The sequence below is a fragment of the Nestor notabilis genome, unplaced genomic scaffold (genome assembly GCF_000696875.1).
Source record: "Nestor notabilis isolate BGI_N333 unplaced genomic scaffold, ASM69687v1 scaffold22454, whole genome shotgun sequence".
Taxonomy (NCBI): Eukaryota; Metazoa; Chordata; class Aves; order Psittaciformes; family Psittacidae; genus Nestor; species Nestor notabilis.
Window position 1 is genome coordinate 39,729 of NW_009927174.1, and position 19,635 is coordinate 59,363.

Genomic DNA, 19,635 nt, shown 5'->3' on the forward strand with positions numbered 1-19,635 from the left:
ATAAGCTAAACATAGTACTGTAATATGAGATGAATAATTGGAATACTATTTATTAAACTGTGATTGTGAATTGGCAAATTGAAAGCAGTTCTTACATAGTTTGTTGTTCCTGATCACATCTTAGTTTTGACTTTAATGATAACAAAACCTTTGTATGTGCACTGCTTGTTCCTACTCTTATCCATGCAGAACACTGTTACTAGTTGAGTGTTTGTTTTTCAGTTCTATCCAGTATACATACATTTTGCTTGTAACACACATACATAATCCAAAGACTGCGTTAACTGCAATTCCAACTAACGTTTCTGTGGGCAGTATAAATCAAGACTGTAGCTTGAGTGGTTTATCACTGTCAGCCAGCCTGGAGATGAAATCACAGCCTTATTGATGTCCATAGTTTTGCTATAATATCTCATTCCTGATTTGTTGTTGTTGTCAGTTCCATTTTAAAGAAATCTAAGAACAGTAAGTAACTGAGGTGTACTCCAGGTATTTCAGCTTTCTTTAGGTTTTCATTTTCCTTGCTGTCTTGCCAGTTCCATTTGTTTCCAGTGGAACCTGAATCTAAAACATTTAACTTCTGACTCTTCAAACTCTACCACATCTTGTTTAGGAAACAAGACACTGAATCTTAACTAGAAGAAATTGCTTCTACTGACTTTTCTGATTACCATAATTGCTGATTTCCTAAGTGCTCTCTGTTCTTAATGCTGAGATTATTCCTTTCGGTTATTTTTTTTCTCCATTATTCACTGCCTCGATGACATGTTTTTTCATATTACTCATAACTTTGATTGCTTTTTGATACTGAAGGTCCCTCAGTAACCCTTAAGAGATTAAGAGGATGTAGTCAATATTCGGAAGTTTTAATGTTGATTAAAAAGAGTAGTATGTCTTTAAGCTGACTAATGGCTTTTCTCACTGGGATAATTTGCTTGGAAAGTTACGTTCTACTATGGGTTAGAAAAAAGTGTGATAGTAGTAGACAGAGCACCAACCATATTTTTTAGAGATTTTCTGAAAGTAGTAGTGGGCAATAGCTGGTGAAGTAGTGATATTTACTTACTTACACTAACGTTATATCCTGCAACTTGTTTTGCAGTCACCAACAGGAAAAAGATGACAGTTGAAATTAGTTTCCAAGTGGATGTTTATGATATAAAAAGACATAGCACCAATTTGTATGTAAATAACCTAGAGCTCTAGTGTTTACCTGTGAGCTACATTGTGACTTCTTGGGATGAGACTTAGTATAAGACCATATAGACTCTTGTACTGTATAAATGCACAAGGTTTTTCTGCTGACTGCATTGAAAGATGCTCAAATTTAACTTGTTGGAACCTACCTTTCTTCAATGTAGTTTCCCTTCATGTTCCCTTTTCCCTCTACCCTTGACATTTGTTGTGAACTGTTGTAGTGACTTGACTTTCTAATTTATGCAACCATTTCAGTTATGTTGTACAGATTTAATGAGAATGCTGACATCAAAAAAAATTAAGCCATGCTTACACATTTAAGTGTTCTCCTGCTCCTTAAATGGGACATAACTTGGTGTTGAGTTTCCTTTTGCTGTTTCAAACTTATGAAATAGTTTTCAATTTCAAACTCAATGATAATTCACAGTTAAGTGAAAAATGAAAGGATATACAAAGCCATTGCCCTTTGACAGTTGATTTGTAAGGATTGTCATTTAGCTTAATCTAAAATTCATGCCAAACACTTTCACTTTTTCTCGTTATAGAAGAGACTGGTTTAGGTTCCTGTCTTTCACCTCTGTACCACAATAAATGAAGGAAATTCTTGCTTGGGATTGTTTTAGGGTATTTCACTGTGTCAGGAAAATGAGATTTTAATGTTGAAGTGAATTGAAAGAAAAAAATAAAAGCTGAAGTTTCAAACGGAAGGAGAAACATTGTTATCTTATCAAGCCCAAACCTTGCAACATTACTGGCTTTTTTATACTAACTTGGTGTTGGAGAAACCAGTGTCCTATGGCTACTATGTAAGGTATGTTAAAAGTGTGAAGGGCTAGCTTCCAGCAGTAACAGCAGACTTGTCATACCTACAGTCCTTCCCAAAGTAGGTTCAGTGTCTGTAACTTCACTAAATAGTGTTGCTACCAACTTAGATTTGGCTTGAAGTACAGATAGCAGGTAGGCTGAATTGAAAAGGCAGTACTGCTGTGTAAATACCTGAAATAAAGCTATTTTATGTTACTTATACAACAATTTCGTATTCAAAACTGATGAAGAAAGTTTCAGTAGTCTTTCAGGTAATGTCTTGGAGTAATACGGTCAATGTTAACTGTTTAGCACTAAATATATTAAAACTTCCACCTTGCATCTTAAATCTAGCAAGTTTGTTATTCCTGATTCCATGAGAAACTCGTGTTTGACTTTTCTTCCTATTGTTTCAAAGAATCTGAAATCATGGTCTAGTTTTATTTCTGTCACTGTATCTTGGCTAGATAGAAATATTTCTACTTGAAGAGGTATATCAAAAAAATATCTATTTGGATTTTTCGAATCCCCAGTTGTTTTCTGTATGCAGAACTGGTACATTATTTCTGCAGCCTGAATTTTTGTTTAAAGGATAGCTTAAAATACATATGTAGAAATTAAAATATTTGAAGTAATTGCACCTCATAACACCTATATGGCAACTATCACTGGTGTGTAGTGTTGTTTTTCGTGTTTTATCTGATGACTGCTTCTACAGGAAGGACTTAATTTCATATTGTTTCTTGAAACACAGCACTGAGTTTTCTAATTGGTTTTGCCAAAGAATTTGCAACATCAGACTTGTGCCCCCACCCTGGTCTTGTCTTTCCTACCTTATCAACTTCTGTGGTAATTATTGAGAACATGTTCTGTTTCAGAGAGAAAGCATCACTGCCATCTAGAGCAACATTGTTGACTTCAGATATCAAAGTCAAACCAAGCCAGTCTGTCCTTCAGCTTTCAGTTAGATACATGCAATCCTGTGGACTTGTGGTTTTGGCTTCATTCAAGTAATTGTGCAGCAGAATTTAGCAATAATGAGTTAGCACATGATGGGTTCCTCTGAAATGGACTCCACTGATTACAAATGCTGTTAATTGGATTATGTAGATGATGTGCCTTCACTGCAGGAACCACTGTTTTAAAACAAACAGCATGTTTTCAAGTAGCTACTATAGATAAGCTTTGGCATATTCAATTCAGTCTCAACCAAACTGTCTAATGAAGGGTGTTTAAGTACTATTAGTTTAAAGCACATATTAAAATAACTGAAATACTGGAACTGATGTACAGTAACTACAGTTTGCACAGTTACATCAGTCTGCCATAAAAGTACGTGTACCTGGACCTAGTCTGGCTCTTCCCCAGAATTACTTATATTCTATCTGAAAGTATTCCTAAGTCAGTATCTATCACTGTTTTTTCTCTGCTGTTGTTTTTTGCTCTGAAGTTTTGAGGACTTGCCTCATAAAACAGAAATAAGGAAATATCCTTTTCTGTTATCAAAACTCGACTTGTCTGTCATTATAACTGACAGGTTAAACTTACATCAGGAGTCTGATAGTAGGTTACAGACATTAGAATTTTATTCTAAACTGTCTTGCAAATCTTTATTGTATATTGTGACTAAGACACCTGGACTTAGACAAGATTGAGAACATCTGTGCTCCTGTGTTTGGTTTTGGGGTTGGTTTTTTTATAAAGAGAATAATGAAATAGGTAACTTGTGTAGTTTTGTTTATACATGAAGTCAAAAGTTGAAGCATGAGCTGGGGTTTTGTATGTTGATACTTTTTCTTAATTTACAATCAACATTTCTGGAACACAAGACAATTTTTTATGGCCCTGGAAATCTATAATGGCATGTTTTCAAAACTATACTTTTTTTTTAATAGATGTTATTGTAATTTAGAATTGATATTAGATGATTATGCAGTTCTTTTGGTTAAAATTAAATTAGGGTTCTCTAGAGTATGCCTTGTCACTTGGTGTGGTAGTTCACACAGCAGTATATTCAGTTTTCTTTACTGACATGAGTTTGGGTAAAAGCACGGCACTGTCTTTAATTAACTGAAACTGATATTATTTGTTAGCTTCAATCTGTTACTTCTTTCAGAGTAAAGAAGAGGTGATGGCAGTCCGGCTCCGTGAGGCAGACCGCATTGCAGCTGTGGCTGAGCTCCAACAGCATATTGCTGAACTAGAAATCCAGGTAACAACTGATGGCCTTAAATGTGGAACCTGATGCTGATAACTTCTGTATTAGTGGGGTTGTTTTTCTTCTTCCACTTTCTTTCCTTATTAACCTATTCTGAATGCAATGCTCTGCTTTGCCAATTGGGATAATGCTATCTTCCTGAGTGGGCCTCCTTTATAATTAAAGGCCTGAAATCTATCTTAGAGGCAGACTTGTGAGCTGTTAATAATTTCTTCTGTGCAAGTACTATGCTACAGGCAATGCACTGTGAAACTGATTTCTGTATTTCTTTTTGTCCCATGATTGGTAATTTTTGCTGATAAATAGATTAGATTAAAAACATTCTCTGTCCCCCAAAAAATAAAAAATGCACACATCCTGATTCCAGCAACAATTCTTCTCTGTGCTTACTCCTCTTCTACTATGACCAGCATTGGAAGATTTGTTGTAAAACTCTTACTCCCTTTATGTAAATCTTGAAACTACACACGTTATTTACTGCTGTCATATCACTGTAGGATCTAAAGATGCATCCTTTGGCCTCCGTGCTGTTCCTTGTGCTTTCAGTTCCTTTTGGAGCTTTCACTGTCCCTTGATGAGAACCAGACATGACTGTTTATGTTTTCTTGGCTTTGAGAAATCATGATGCCTTACTGTAATCTATCCTTCATATACTGTTGTCCTGTCTGAATTCTGCTGTGCCTATCTTCAAAGGTTTTCTTGGTTATTATTTCTAAATTACAAGTTATTATTCTAGTTTACTTTTATTTTTAACTGGTATTGCTGGTGTCTTTCTTCCCTCTAAAATCTTCCCTTCAAGATGATGATTTTACTGTGTTGTGTCAAAGCCTTCTTTTCCTGTGATTTCTCAGCATCTGTTGCATCTCTTCATATATGGAATGGACAAATAAATTTAACAGAGCTTGCAAAAAGAATTTTCACTTTGAGTATTCTTTTTTCTAGTGCAGCAGGCAGTAAATTTATTAAAAGACAAAGGAATCATGTCTTTTAATCACCTAACACTGAGATGATGCTGTGATCAGTACATTAGAAATACTTAGCTGAGTACAGTAAGCATTGCATATGAATCATTTATCATCTAGGAAGATAAGAGAGTAGCTGAGTTTAGGTCACTGTTCTACTCATGTTTTAGATTTTACTAAAAACCAAAAAAAGGCCAAACAAAAAAAAAAACCAAATAAAATACCCAACAAAGAAAAAGGTTTAAAGGTTGCTTCAAACAACATGAGTTTGTAGGCGAGGAAACAGTGCTCATTATGCATTATTTTCCTTTAGCAATGACTTAGCTGCCATCCTGCTTCCACTGTTTGACTGATGTGGGTCTCCCCAAAAGTACTCTAGTCTTGATTTTATGAAATGAAGAAATGGTGAACCCCATAATGAACATAATGTTTCTTCTGATAGCCGTTGCCCAATTAGAATTGTGTTCATCTGTTAATGTAAATACATCTGACTTGGTTTTCTGTTTGATCAAATCACCAGTGCTCAGTCATTTCACAGCTCTCTCCTGTTCCTTTCCATATTTCTGCTTAAGCTATGGGTGCCAGAATTTCATGCAAATTTTTATACCTTGTTGTAAGACAGGTAAAGAAGTGCAGGAATGTAATCTATTTCATGACTTGGGCTAATACATCCAAAGATTATGCTGCCCCTCTTTTGTTATGATACTGCGTTGTCTCATGTTTGGTTGTTCTGCATCATCCTTCCTTTGTTTTCACAATTACTGCTTTGCATGATGCAATCTTTAGTTATGTTTTTTCCATTTTCTCATGTTCTAGGTGGCTTTGGGTTTTTTGTTGTTTTTTTTTTTTTTGTTTGATTTCTTGATCTTCAGTCTTTTAGTAAGCTTCCTTATTTTCTGCACAAATGAGAATGGCTGTGCTTTCTTTGTATGCAGTATGAAGTCATTCTGTGGCTGTGGTTCATGTTTCTAATTTAATGAGTTTGCCCTGTTAGGCTTTTGGTGAACTATTCATCTCAAACTTGTACTAGCCTGAAATATAACTTCTTTAGTTGTGAAATACAGGTTTTGGTTGTTAACCACATAAAGACATTTAAAACAAAAGTGATTTGGTAGAAATAAGTTCCTCTAACATCAATTTACTTATTTGTGCCATTCTAGATGTGACTTGAAATGCTTTTATTTGGCTGTGACAATTAGGTTTTTTGTTTGTTGTAAGGTTCTGTAAACAAACATATTTTTGACCAGTGTTTTTGCCAGCAAATATGAAACTTATGACCAAAACTTCCTTTTTGGATACTCATGCTCAAAGGCCTCTGAAACACCTGCACCAAAAAAGGTAATCATGGAGTTGGAAAGCTGTAACTCCCAAAGCTTGTAAACTATAAACCAAAGCTGCTTTTTAAGGAAGTTGAAAATCTAAAATAGCTTCTTCCTCATTGGAGAAAGAGCATTCTGTTCCATTCAGCTTGTCACTGGAATTGCTATGACCTGATGTGGTGAGAAGAGGGCCTTTAAATCTTGATTTGCCTTGATGACTTGAAATGCAATGTTTAATACCATAAATACATTCGGCTAGTCTTGGAGTGTGGGTCTCAAAGTAATCGTACTTTTAACACAGAGAATCACAAGTAAGTCTGCTGGTCATATTGTTTCAAAGCTGATAAAGATGGAGGAAGTTAACTCACCACATAACCTTCCTTTTTTTGAGAGGGATGGTGCTTTTCTAAGAAGCTCTAGAGATCTAGTGCCAGTCCACATGGTCCATAGCAATGCTTAACCTAAACCGTGTAGTTTTCTTTTAAATGTTGATGTAAGTGCAAGACACGGGTGTTAAATTTGTAATGCAGAGTATCACTACTCCCACATAAGAACTGATCTGACGTTACATGCACAAATGCTAGATTTAAATCACAGTTTCTGTGCTGCTCGTAGGTTTGGTTAGTAATAATGACAGAGAAGGAGATAGAACTCTATCATTTAACAGCCGATGTAACTATGCAGCAAGATCTCAGTTTATTGTGATGTAAGGAAGTTATTTTTTTATATATTCTGAATGTCATCTTGGTCAGGCATTCAGTTCTTGATCCTAAGCTTTTAAACTTTTGTTTAAGCATATTGAAGTGCAAGGAATAGTTCAATACATGATGTATATTGTGTAAATCATTCCTTAGCAAAAATAACAAAAAAAACCCAACAAACTGAAGTTTAGCTTGGGTTGCATATAACTAAGCCCCAGAAGTGATAAAGAAAAACCCTGAAGTTATGTATAAACAAAGGTTTACTTTATCAACCTTTTCCTCCTCCATTGTCTCCTTACTTTTTTCTTACTTTGCAGTTCAGCTTATAAAACCCTTGGGAAGCAAATGTGACTTGGAATTATTTAGCAAGATTCAAGCAAGACATTTCATCAAATTATTGATTATCCATGGCTTAAAATTATCCATGGCTGGTTTGGGTTGGAGAAGTACAGAGCACACTTGTGATATAGGGAAACCCTGCTCAGGTCTGAGTAATCTTAAAGTGAAAACTATCTATAAGAATTCGTTCTTCTCTTGCTTACGTGGATCTGTACAGGGGGTACCATCACTTCCTCCTGATGTGTTTCCTGGCAGATTCAGAGAATTTTGTCACATCTACCCTATCTCTAACCATGTCAAAGCTGCTTTGAGAACAACTGTAAAGGAAATCCATGATTGTGCTAGTTGTCTCCCCCACAGTTTAAACTTTTAGCACTATTTCGTTAGAATGAAGCCTTTCTATGACCTCTGTTTAATAACTTTTCCAAGTACTGACTGTTGGGTAGAGAAATTGTTTCCATCTTTTCAAATTACAGGAAACTTTTTTTTACTCTTATCAATAGTAGTGTGTGATGTTAGTGATGTTTTTTGAAAGTCTAGAATGAGTCACTGTAAAGTCACTGAAAGGACACTAGTTACCACATTTACCCTTTTGAATAAACTTCATTTACATTTTTAATGCAGTGTCTTTTGCCACAGAGTAAGACTTTAAAAGCCTCCTCTGAAAAGAGGCTGAGGCAGATTGTTACCAAGTAAATATTTCTAAGAAAAGATCAAAGCAAGGGTGTTAAGGAAATGTCCAACCCTCTAGACATTTTTAGTAAAGATGATATACAGTCACCTGAGGAACAGCAACGGTCTGGTGTGCCTGGATTTTGGCTGCCTAAAGCATTGGGGTTTTTTCTCTCTGTGTTAAGTTCACAGTTAATAAAGGGAAAATAATCCTAGATGCTTTCTGATAATTTAAAATGGCTTATTTTCTTGTTCGTGTGTATCTCTTTTCCTACTCTGATCTGACCATCAAGAGTGTTACAGAAATCTTTGTGCCTGTGTTCCTCTTGGGATGAAACACCTGCAACTGAAGTTTGATTACACTGATCTTCTGTTTCTTATATTTAAACCTTGGTTGAGCAGCAAAAGCAAGCTTAGGGCCTCCATTGAGTTCCAGGAAGTTTCCAGTGTATATTTATTTATTTGTTATTTAAACTTTGGTTTGACTACTGTACTTGATTTTTGGAGGATACTATACAGTAATGGTTCAGGTATTTAAGATCAGCATTCCTTGAAACAGTCTATCCCTGCACTCTTGTGTTGCCAGATGTGCAATCCTGGTTCTATGTTACTTGAGTTTGGAATGTCTCCACATGCTCAGTAGTTCTCAGTAGGCGTTAGGTATGTTTCTTGAAACTAGCTGCTGCTGCTTTTGAAGATACAGAAAAGCTGGTTTTCTCTTTGAAAGCCAAAGATTTAAGCATGATGACAACCATGAATCTCAACTAATACTTTTTGGTGGGCAGGATTTTTCCTCATTCTAAGAAGCAAATTTTTGGGGAACAGATTTTCTCAGGAGCTCTTGGTGTAACTTCTGGTATGCATGCAAGTACAGTCACTTTGTAGTTCTTGATGAGCAGGATGAGAGGTAAGAGCTTCCAAAACTGAAGGGGCCTAAGTGAATTCTGTTTTAGCACCTATTTTTTGATCTCTAGGGCTCACTTCCTGCTTTGCTGCCCATGCTACTCCCTCGCTATACACAGTCCCTGAGACAGGAGGTTGGATTGTGTATTGGCTTTCTACTCTGTTAACAAGCACCTTTTCTTTGAGCAGAGGTGATACCTGGCCACTAGGGTGTTTGCTTGCCTGATAGAAGGTTTCCTAACGCTGTTGGTGCTAGAGGAGTTGGTCTGTTGGAAGAGACCATAAGACTGGGGGCAGCTATTAATCTTCAAAAGCAGCAACACAAGATGATGGATCTTTAATTACAGTGTGACACCAACTGGCATTACTTTTCTAAAAACCCCATCTGGGAAGAGGAGGTAGTCACTGCAGTGGGGCCAGGATGCAGAAGCAGGGAAATGGATATAGGGATTAAATCAAATATGACTGCAGGGGTTTTTAAACAATTTCTAGATTGCAGAATTGGCTAGCTTTCATTATTTTACTATTGTGAAAATACTCACACTTTGCTAATTGATATATTGTCTGGCTTTTTCACTGTATGTTAATTTTAAACTCAAAATGACTATTATTTGCCTAGAGATCAGCTATTCTTTGTTGTTGTGACCTCCCCAAATACCACAGATTTTCTATAATAGTGCTCCCCCTCAAAACCAAAACCAAACCAACAGCCCACATGCTATGTGTATAATCTTAGGTTAAAAATAAATAATCAACAAACCAAACATGGAGAGAGGTCACCAATTGCTTATGCTGTTTCATTGTAAAAGGTGTGATGTTCATTCATTAAAGACTTGTAATTATAAGTGGAGTCTTTAACATTTACTTTTGACCTAGTACAGTTGACCTGAGTATAAAACATAAGTACAAAACTACTCAAGCACTGTATAAAACCAATGCAGAGGTAAATGCCTGGTTCCTACTAAAACCAATGCTAAAATAGGAAGCATTCAATTAAATTCAAGCTACATGAAAGAAATTTCATTTATCTTATATTAGTGGGACTGTCTAATACCTTACAGTATGGAAGGTATTGTAAGGAAGAATGGAAAGCACACATCTCCAGAGAAGCAAATGAATGATAAAGAGCTGGTAGTTATTCCTGGAAGATTATTATCTTCAGCTGCCCTGCAGTACATCAGCTAACTAAATAAATGCAACAGCCATATCCTGAAGATAGTAGGCTGAAGATGAAATCTGCAAGAATCCATCAGTGTTAGTGTCTAAGGTCCTTTCCTTTGTTTCACTTCTATTACCTGTTGTGTCTTTACTTCCTGGTTTCTGTCCCACTTTGATGTCACTCATTACCTAGCTAATTCCCCATCCCTCTGTTTCTTGGTCAAGTTTAATTCACATTACCAAACAAATAGTAACACTGATATTAATGTCAGTTACCTCATGACTAGATCGGTCTCAAGAGTTAGAAATTGTATCTATGTAGTTTGGTATTATGTTTGAAACACAAATCCAAGCTGAAGCTACTCAAGGTTTCTTAGTTAAGATATTAAATCTTTTGTGCAGTTTCCATGTGTGTTGATAAATGTTTGGAGCATGAGTGTGCTTGCTGTCTCCAGGGCTTTCACCAATCACAGTGGCATATAACTGTGTTATATAGTACTAATCTAGTGTCATCCAGAATTAGATGTAAAAGTGGGAATCTAACCTGCATGGGGGCAGAATGTAGGGTTTGTTTTGCTGTGGTAGAGGTTTTCAGTCTCAAGATGCACGCATGCTGACAATACTCCTTAGAGACTCTAGGATGATATTAAGAACACTTGATTAAAACAGTAAGAACTAAGTTTTTATGATAATCAGTAATAGGTAACTACTTGGGTTCATTTGAAATATGTAAACTTTCAGCTGTCTACTTATTTGTTCTCTAAATTAGATTATTTTGGTAAGAATTTAAAAATATTTTAACGCTACAGTGTCTGACCCCTGCATGTTTTCCAGTGGTTTGCTGCTGGACCTGCATGAGTCTTAAAAAAACTACATTACTAGTGTGATCAACTTGGCTTATTTAAGAAGAAAAAGGTAGAATTTTATCTTTGCTCAGAGAGATGAACAGCTGTGAAGATGACTCTTACACCTCATCCTAAAATTTCTTATATGTCATCCTTTGAATTTATCCACTGTAGACAGACTTTGTAGCTTATAGAACTTTTAAATAGCTTATTTAGTTAGCTAGAAATACCTCATTTCTGTTGCAGCCAGTTAGAAGGATCAGCTCCTGACCTCTAGTGTTCCTAATGTTGCAAGAGGAAGTTACAGCATGACTTTTTCCTTAAGCATGCTTGTATAAAATGCCACTGTAGGGTTCCTTTTTTGTGTTAAGTGTGTTTTTTGTGAATTCTGAGCTCTACAAAATCTGTAGTTCTGAAATGAAAACTAAATCTTACTTGCCCTTCACTAATAATGAGGATCTTGCAAGCCAGGCTTATGCCTTCCATTCAGCTCCAACTGATTGGAGCTAGAGTCAATTCTTCCATGAGCAAATACGTATGTCAAATTATTCTGCAATATCTGCAATAATTTTACAGTGTTATTTATGGAATAAAAAGTAACAAGAAACCCACTTAAATATAATGAAAGTGTATAACTCACAATATGGTATGCTCTGTATAGTAAACAGTAGCAGCTTTCAGCTATTTGTGCAGTGCCAAGCTTAAGCTAGTAAATGATGCTGCTTCTGTTGTTAGCTTATTCTGATTTGGGAATGCCAGTTTGATGTCCTCTTGTGCACTCAGTTTGAATGTAAGCTCAGCTATTTATTACACTTTCATTTTAAAAGGGCTGTGATAACTATCTTCTATTTATGGTAAAACCTTGCTTTACTCTTGCTTTTTGATACTGTAGCATATGGTTATGTAGTAATCCCGACTCCATAGAATAAGAGGCTTAAATTGAAAGTCAGGGTTTCAAACAGAGAACAAAGACTTAGACATGCATTTCTCTTATATGTTCCTGCTACCACAAGAGATGTCATTCTCATTGTCTGGAATCTTAGTTTCTGACAACAATGAAACTTCTTCTATCTACAGGTATGAACAGCAGTATTTTTAGTCTGCAGGTTGTGTCACTTCTGTTTTGGCTTCTCCAATACCAATAGTCACCATTGTAAAGGGAGATGATGGGGGCCTGCTTTATGTTTTACCTATTTAGGGCAGGAACAATTAATAATGTTAATTTGTGTGTGTTTGTGAATTTGAGCCTTGGAAACTAGGCTCAGTATGGAATTACACATTAAAGGATCTTGTGCCTGTGTTGCAGATTCTGTGAATTAGTATGAATATGACAAAGTTTTTAAGTAATATTGTAATGCATACCTTGCTGCAAGAAAAAGAAAGCTTGAAATTACAGAAATTGCTTCAAGATTGCCAACACTAACAGTGCTCAAGGTTTATCCCTTCATGCAGCGAAGGGTTGGAAAGCTGGTATATTATCCATCCCCCTAATGTCCTGGTACACGTTCTGTCCTGGTGCTGGTATTTCAGAGGGATTTTTGGAAAGAACCTCTCCATTATAGCTTTTTGTCTTGTATTTTGAGGAACAGTCAACACCTTTCATTCTAAAAGTGTTTAAATTCTGTTTGTGAATGACTTTTAACTTTCCTGTTGTTGAAATTAACTCCTTGCTTCTCTAAGTATGATTAAAACTTTAACAAAATGAGCTACAGGTAGAAAAATCAGATATTCCCATTATATTTGTATTTCTGTAGTATATTGGTTGTATATGATTTACAGTCAAGAGATTATTTACACAAAATCAAGGTGCTTTCTGTTCTCAGCTGGAAAAAACCCAACAACATTGCTCTTGACTTACTAGTAGCAAGCTGGATGTCTTCTCTATCAAGGGTAGTTATTTATCTCAGATCTACCACTTATGGTCAGTCAAATTAGGATTCCCTTTAAAGGCAAGCTGAAAGCTGGTGTTGCAGGCATTCAAGTGCAGGTGACACCTACTTAGACATCTTGAAACTTAGGAGCTGCATCTGGTTGACAAGTGAGGGAAATCTTGCATTCCTTTTCATCTCTGGCTTTTTTTTGTTTGCCTGTTTTTCTCTATACCTCTTGCAGCATTGCTGCTGGGGGACATACCCTTCTTCACTTATGCTCTCTGGAATTCCTGTAGGATAAATGCCTCAATGTTTTATATATTACAACATTTTTTATGGGAGAAGAAAGCTTGTGCTATGTAGTGTTTCCCAGTGCATGTCCTACTATGCAAGGAAAGAACATGTTTACTCGTCACTTGGAGATGAAGGAAATTCCTTGTTACTAAAAGAAAACTACATTAGTGAAAATAATGCACTCTTAAGATACATTCCATACATTGATAGCATTCTGTAGGGATTCTTTACTAAATTGCATATGCAGCCTCATGTACATTGGATGTGAATTCACTTGTGGAGCTTCATTATTCTTCATGCTCCTCCATGGAATCCTGCCTGTACTAAGGTTGGTATTGAAAAGGTCAACTTGATCTAAGCTGCTGAGACCCCTAGAAACCTGCTGTAACTTCAGCCAGATGAAAAATACTGGTTAGAGTCTGGAAACAGCTTCTGTTCATGACAAAAATATGTAAACAGTTAAAATAATGTTTTTGATACAGTATCTCTGTGAATAATTTGAGTAAGATTTTTTTTTTTCCTTTAACCAAAACAGAAAGAAGAAGGAAAAATTCAAGGGCAGCTTAATAAATCTGATTCTAACCAGTACATCAGAGAGCTGAAAGATCAGATAGCTGAGCTGCACCATGAGGTAAGTGATAAAATACTAATGTCTCTGCTTGCAACTTTTGTTCTATCTTTCATTTGTAGCAGGTTTTGCTTATCTAGTAGTTATTACAGCTTCAGTACCTGATTTTGCCAACGTACATTGTTAAATGGATACAATAAAACTAACATTTATGCATGAATTTTGCCCTGATTCTGGGATCTAAGAGAACAAAAAATTGCTTAGTTATGTCATTTGACATGGAACGAGACCAGCTTTTATGTTTTGTCTTGGGTTTTCCTTAATTTCATGAGTTGATTGCATTGCAATGTGTTGCATTTACTGCATTTGGAGCTGTGTGCATGAAAGTAAGTCCCTTCATGTCTTCATTTGATACAACTTCTAAGGCTAATTTAGGTAGAAACTAAACTGCATTTGTGCAAGCAGAAGAGTCCATGTGTAGATCTTTTTTTTTTGATTCTTGCTGTTACGAGGATGAACTTTACGTTGGCAGTATACTGAGATTGCTTAAAAAGAAAAAGGATGCTTGCTTAATATCAGTTAACAGATTTTGAAGCTTTAAACTGCCAAAAACTTCAACCTATGAAATTTCTGTCTTCAAACTTCCTTGCTCTAATAGTTGTAATAACTTTGTTAGTTAAAAAGATCAGGTGGTCCTGAAACCAGAATGGCTTATGTAACTGCTGTGCTCATTTCAGTTCATTCTGCATTGTGAAGAAATGTCTTTACCTAACACTACACTGTGTGCAAAATGCCCCGTCATCTTTGCACTGTACTCTGCTTCTGTTTCCATATGCCTTCGAATGCACAGCTGTGATAGTGTTGCTTAAAACTATAGTATCCTCGAGCAATACAGCCTAATTATTTGTTGTTGCCTTTTTGCTTTTATTAAACATATCCTTTATTTAAGCATAGGTGGTGTTTTCATAACAGTCTTACTGGACTCAACCCATTAGGACCAATTCCTTGAGATTTATGACATAGTGGAGGATCTTGGAATGCTGTCTGTGCTATAGATTAATGATAGTCTCTAGGGCTATCAGTCTAGCACCTTTACCAATCACTTAAAAACAGGTTTAAAAAATCAGTAACCTGGCTTTTTCCATTAAAGGACTATAGCTTGCTTTGTTCCTTATAAGAAACTGAAGTTGCTTGTAGAATTCCCAGAAAGCCAGGTATTTTGCATCATGACTAGTTAAGGCACTGTACTGACTTTTTCCTCTGCTCAGAGTAGGTAAGAAACCACTGGTCTGGAGAAAAGTGGAGTTACTGTTGGAAAGCTGTTGCATAATTTTCTCTATGCAAGCATTTGTCATATGCCTGGCTGAGCAACTCAGTTGCCATGAAGGTATACAATTGCGTCCGTTTTTAATGTGTGTGTTATTATGAACAGGTTGGAATGAAGATGAGGTTCCTGAGCACACAGAACAATGGTAATTCTGACTAATATCAGTGATTCCTGAACAGTGAAGTCTAGACAAATCCTTGCTTTCATTTCGATTTGATTGAAAGTAAATATCATCTAGGGAGAATGTGAATTTCAACAATGGCAGAGTTGGATTAATTCCATGTAGATGAGCACTCCTCTTCCTGATGCGTGCTTTGTTGTGGCTTAATCTTTAATTTCCAAACTACGTAAGCACTGTAGGAATAAAGATCTTATTCTAGGATAGATAGAAACAATAGGAAGAAACTCTGTATGTAGTAGACATGATCTACCTTAGCAGCATTTGTGAATGGTTCCTTATATGTAGTTTCCTAGAGCCTGGAAGTCCTCGTTTACTAATATCTTTTGTTAACAGTTATGTATCTATTTGTCTATTTGTTAAATAAAATGTGGGAGGGAAATTAATACTTTATGCACAGTCCTTTATTTTGAGCATAACTGTGGGGGCTGATTTTGAGATAATGTAAGGTTAAGTCTGAAATGTATGTAGTATTTATAGGTAAGTTGGTGCTAATATGTAATAATTAAGTCTTGAATTAACATAGCTACTAAGTAAAGAACTTTGCAGTGTTTCCTGAAACAGTGAAATCTGAGTAAAATTGCAATAGTAAGAGTCAGTCAGAATGTTTTCTCTCAACTGCTAAATGTCGGGATTAGTGTAATTAAGTCAATACCAATTTATATAATCAACTTTTTTTAGATCTGCACTGAACTGTCTTTGTGTGTAGATCCATTAATGACCATGTTCTTTGGGTTTTGGCTAGCTGCTTTTTGATCCTACTTCCGCAAAAGCTAAAAGAAACGTTACGAATTTGCAAATCCATCTTCCTGAAGATAGGGTGATGGTGTATGTGACATGCTGACCACAACCTTCCAACTGGGTTAACATGTATAAAGGCACTGGTAAAGCAACAGAGTTCTTGGTGACTGCATGGTTACTATCTAAAATATTGCTATTATGGAACTGTGGACAGAAGTGGATGCAAAAGTTATAGTTTAATGTAGGAGTGGGGTGGCTGTGTATGAAACAAGATTAAATGTCTTGGCATGGCCATCAATTTTGATTCTTCCTATTGAACTTTTTTTTTTCTCTCCAGTACTACATTTTTACAGAACTTTACGTCAGAATTATTGTAGGTTCTCCATCTGAAGGATGGAACAAAATAATGAACAAATACTATATTTAATATTAGCAACTGCAAATAAATCCATATTCTGGCCTTAAGATACATGCTATTTCATGTCTTTGTCCAGCAATGTGAATGCACGTGTTCCTGTATCACATGCAGGATGTTCTAGGTACTTGAATTCTATCCTGTGATGTGATCCATTAGATGGTGATGGTACCCAGATGTGGCAACAGCATGATCCATCCTAATCACAGGGTTCCACTGAAAGGTCTGCTGTTCCATCAGTGTTGGCAAGCCAGGTTAGTAGCCAGGGACAGGGCAAACCTAGGACACCAGTAAGGAACAACAGAGGATGGCAAAGAGGGTCACTGTTACTGCCCAGGACCTAAAACTGAATCCTCTCCACTAAAAGAGGGTGGGGTTGGGGGTATTACTACTGCACAGGTGGAACAGATTGCTGCTGTGACACCTCTGGGCTTTGTGGTGGAGAGAAGTTTGAACTTCAGATTTCGGATACTTCTCTCAGCTATTCCAGTGTGGTAACCTAAATCAGCTACATATCAGAACTCTGTATATAATTTCAAATTATTATTATTGATTTTTAAAAGTTCTGTTTATACTTGTAAAAAACTTCCAGCCAATTGCCCTTTGTTGTAATCTGAGTGACTATTCTTTTCTGAGCTCAAAATTTCACATGCAGTTTAAATACAGTGCAGCTTGTAGCCTAAAGGATGAATTTCAGCTGCTTTTACTGTTCTTCTAGGAATACTAATGCTACAGTCAACCTTCAAGTCGTATTATAAGCCTTATTTTTAGTAAATTCAAATTGTGTTCCTCTTATTGAGTCAAACTGCACATACTGGAAATTGGTAGTAAGGTATCCAAAACTGAACCAATGAAGTACATTGCTATCAACTATACAAGGTAAATTAAATAGAAAAAAGGTCATAAAAACATAGGATGGTTTGGAAAAGATGATGCCTTTTTCCTTACCTTTCAAATGGGGTAAAATAACTAGAAATGGAATTACTATATTGGATTTTTGGTTTGTTCTTAACAAAATATCTGCCTGATTCCTCTTATACCTAACCAATGGATTTTGGTGACATGGTAAGTTGAATGGTATGTTCACTACTTCACACGAGATCTTTAACTTGGATTTGATTAACACTTCAGGAGAGCAAACAGACAAAATCTGGAGCTTTAAGAACACTATGACAAGACTTGTGTTGTGGACTTTTCTTCTATGCACAGCATCTTAGGTCTACTCACAGGCAGCTCTTCCTTTGCACTAACTCAAGTAACCAAGTATGGGTTAGAATAGAAGTACTGAACATAATCTATATTACTATGTGAAATGTTGAATTCATACTTAAATTCCTCAGTGCAGCTATAACTTCACTCAGAGTTCCCTTACAGGTAAGTCAATAATTATTAACTTGCAATTTTAACTTTGGTGTACATGTCAGTTGTTTTTATGTTCGTTGCCTAGAAATTTATAATGATCCTTTAATCTTTTGCACAACCTACTAATACTTGAAGAGCAGCTGGTGCATAATGAAAGGACACAGAAATACAGAGACTGCTGTATTTCTAGTTAGCCAGTAGCTGATCCTGTGAAAAGTCATGTGTATTTAGTGTCAGATTAGTGCTGCACTCCCTTTCCTCCTTTTGGCTGAGTTGCTCTGTTGGGCACAAAGTTGTTAGTTGCTTATGCCTTATGGCTTTATTGTTGAAGGCTGAAACTACTGTGAAAGCCTGAAATTTTGAGGATAGTCACAAACAGGAGGTCATGATATAAACTTCTTTCAGAGCTTTTAATAGGCACTAGACTTAGACATTGTGCTTGCCTTTTCAGAAATTCATGCCCCGTTGCCATTTTTTCTTTTCATTAATAGAAATCTTTCCACTTAGCATTTTCTTTCTTCCTCCACTTTTCTGCCATTAAGCTCTTTACAGCATTCTTGAATTCTAGCTTAGTAGGATTTTCACCTACAGGGCTTTTTCATTGTGGAGTCCTGACAGGCTGCTGCTTCTGACTCCTGTCAGTAGGTACATAAACTTTGTTGCTCTATCTTTGGCACAAGAAAAATAAGGCCTGGTGAGCACTTGACCTTACAGTTAATGTGCTTTAATTGATGTGAAATAAATGGTGTGACTACACAGGCATTGCAAGATTTGTACCATGGGATACATACTCTCTGGCTGCACAAGTGCTAGTACCTCATAGAAGTTGTCTTTGATTAGACACTGAAATGTCAAGTGAAAGCAACTTTTGTGAAACTTCTTACAATTCAAAAGTATCCCACTTCAGTAGGTAGTACTGAAGCAAAGCAGTTACTTTATGTAGCAAGTTTGGACTGTTATGAGTTTCCATTAAGTAAAGTTGAAGGTTTAAGAAAAACTAAGATAAACCTTGAACTAGTTGTTAGTTACTGCAACATAAATCACATACTGGAGAAAAAAAGGAGGAGGTTCTTTGTAGTTTGCCACTCTGTACTTTTAATTCAAAACTGAATGGAATTAAATGATTTGTAAACTGCTGAAGTTCTGCATTTCATGCACTACCCCTCTGTACATGCAGTCACTTCACATATATATTACACAGCAGCTGTCTCTGCTTCCTGTTGGATGTTGCAAGGCTTGTATGTGTTACCTAGATTACAGGAGTGGTACAAAAGATTAGAATTGACGTGCTTAGCCACAAGCTACACTGGCAGACCACAAGACACCTTTGGAGACAAAAGCCAGTGGTTTCCAGTCTTACAGACTTTGTGATTTAGGATTGAAGTGTTTAAGTTTAAATTGTATTTCAAGTGAAACTTTGTAAAGTTTGTCATACTGTTAGCTGAGTTTTGTCTTTTGGAATGCCCTAATGAGTTTGTTTTGTGGTTAGATTTCAGTTTCTTATTTATACAAATGTAGGTTTGTTTTAGTCTTCTGACAATTTTCATATTAAAAGCTAAATTGTGCCTGATATCTATGCAAGTCCTCAAAACCAAGTAGCCTTTTCAATTTGGGATTGTGGAGCATTGTTCCATGAGGCTATGATTCTGCTCTCTATTGGCCACCTGCATTAGGGGACAGCCTTATGAAGGGGAGCACGAATGTACTGAAACTTAGTGCTTTCTTCACTTAGCATGCACTTTTTCCTTAGAAAGCAGGAAT

The 19,635-nt window shown here is 36.3% G+C and overlaps 1 protein-coding gene across 2 annotated transcripts in view; it reads left to right on the forward strand.

Moving 5' to 3' along the window:
• The window catches only part of EVI5 (ecotropic viral integration site 5), a 64,483-nt gene that overhangs the window by 29,376 nt on the left and 15,472 nt on the right, over window positions 1-19,635 (forward strand). For both annotated transcript variants that reach the window (XM_010013950.1, XM_010013949.1), the window contains 2 exons: window positions 4,118-4,213; window positions 13,819-13,914. In XM_010013950.1, coding sequence (XP_010012252.1) covers window positions 4,118-4,213; window positions 13,819-13,914 — 192 coding nt within the window. The remainder of the gene's footprint in view (window positions 1-4,117; window positions 4,214-13,818; window positions 13,915-19,635) is intronic.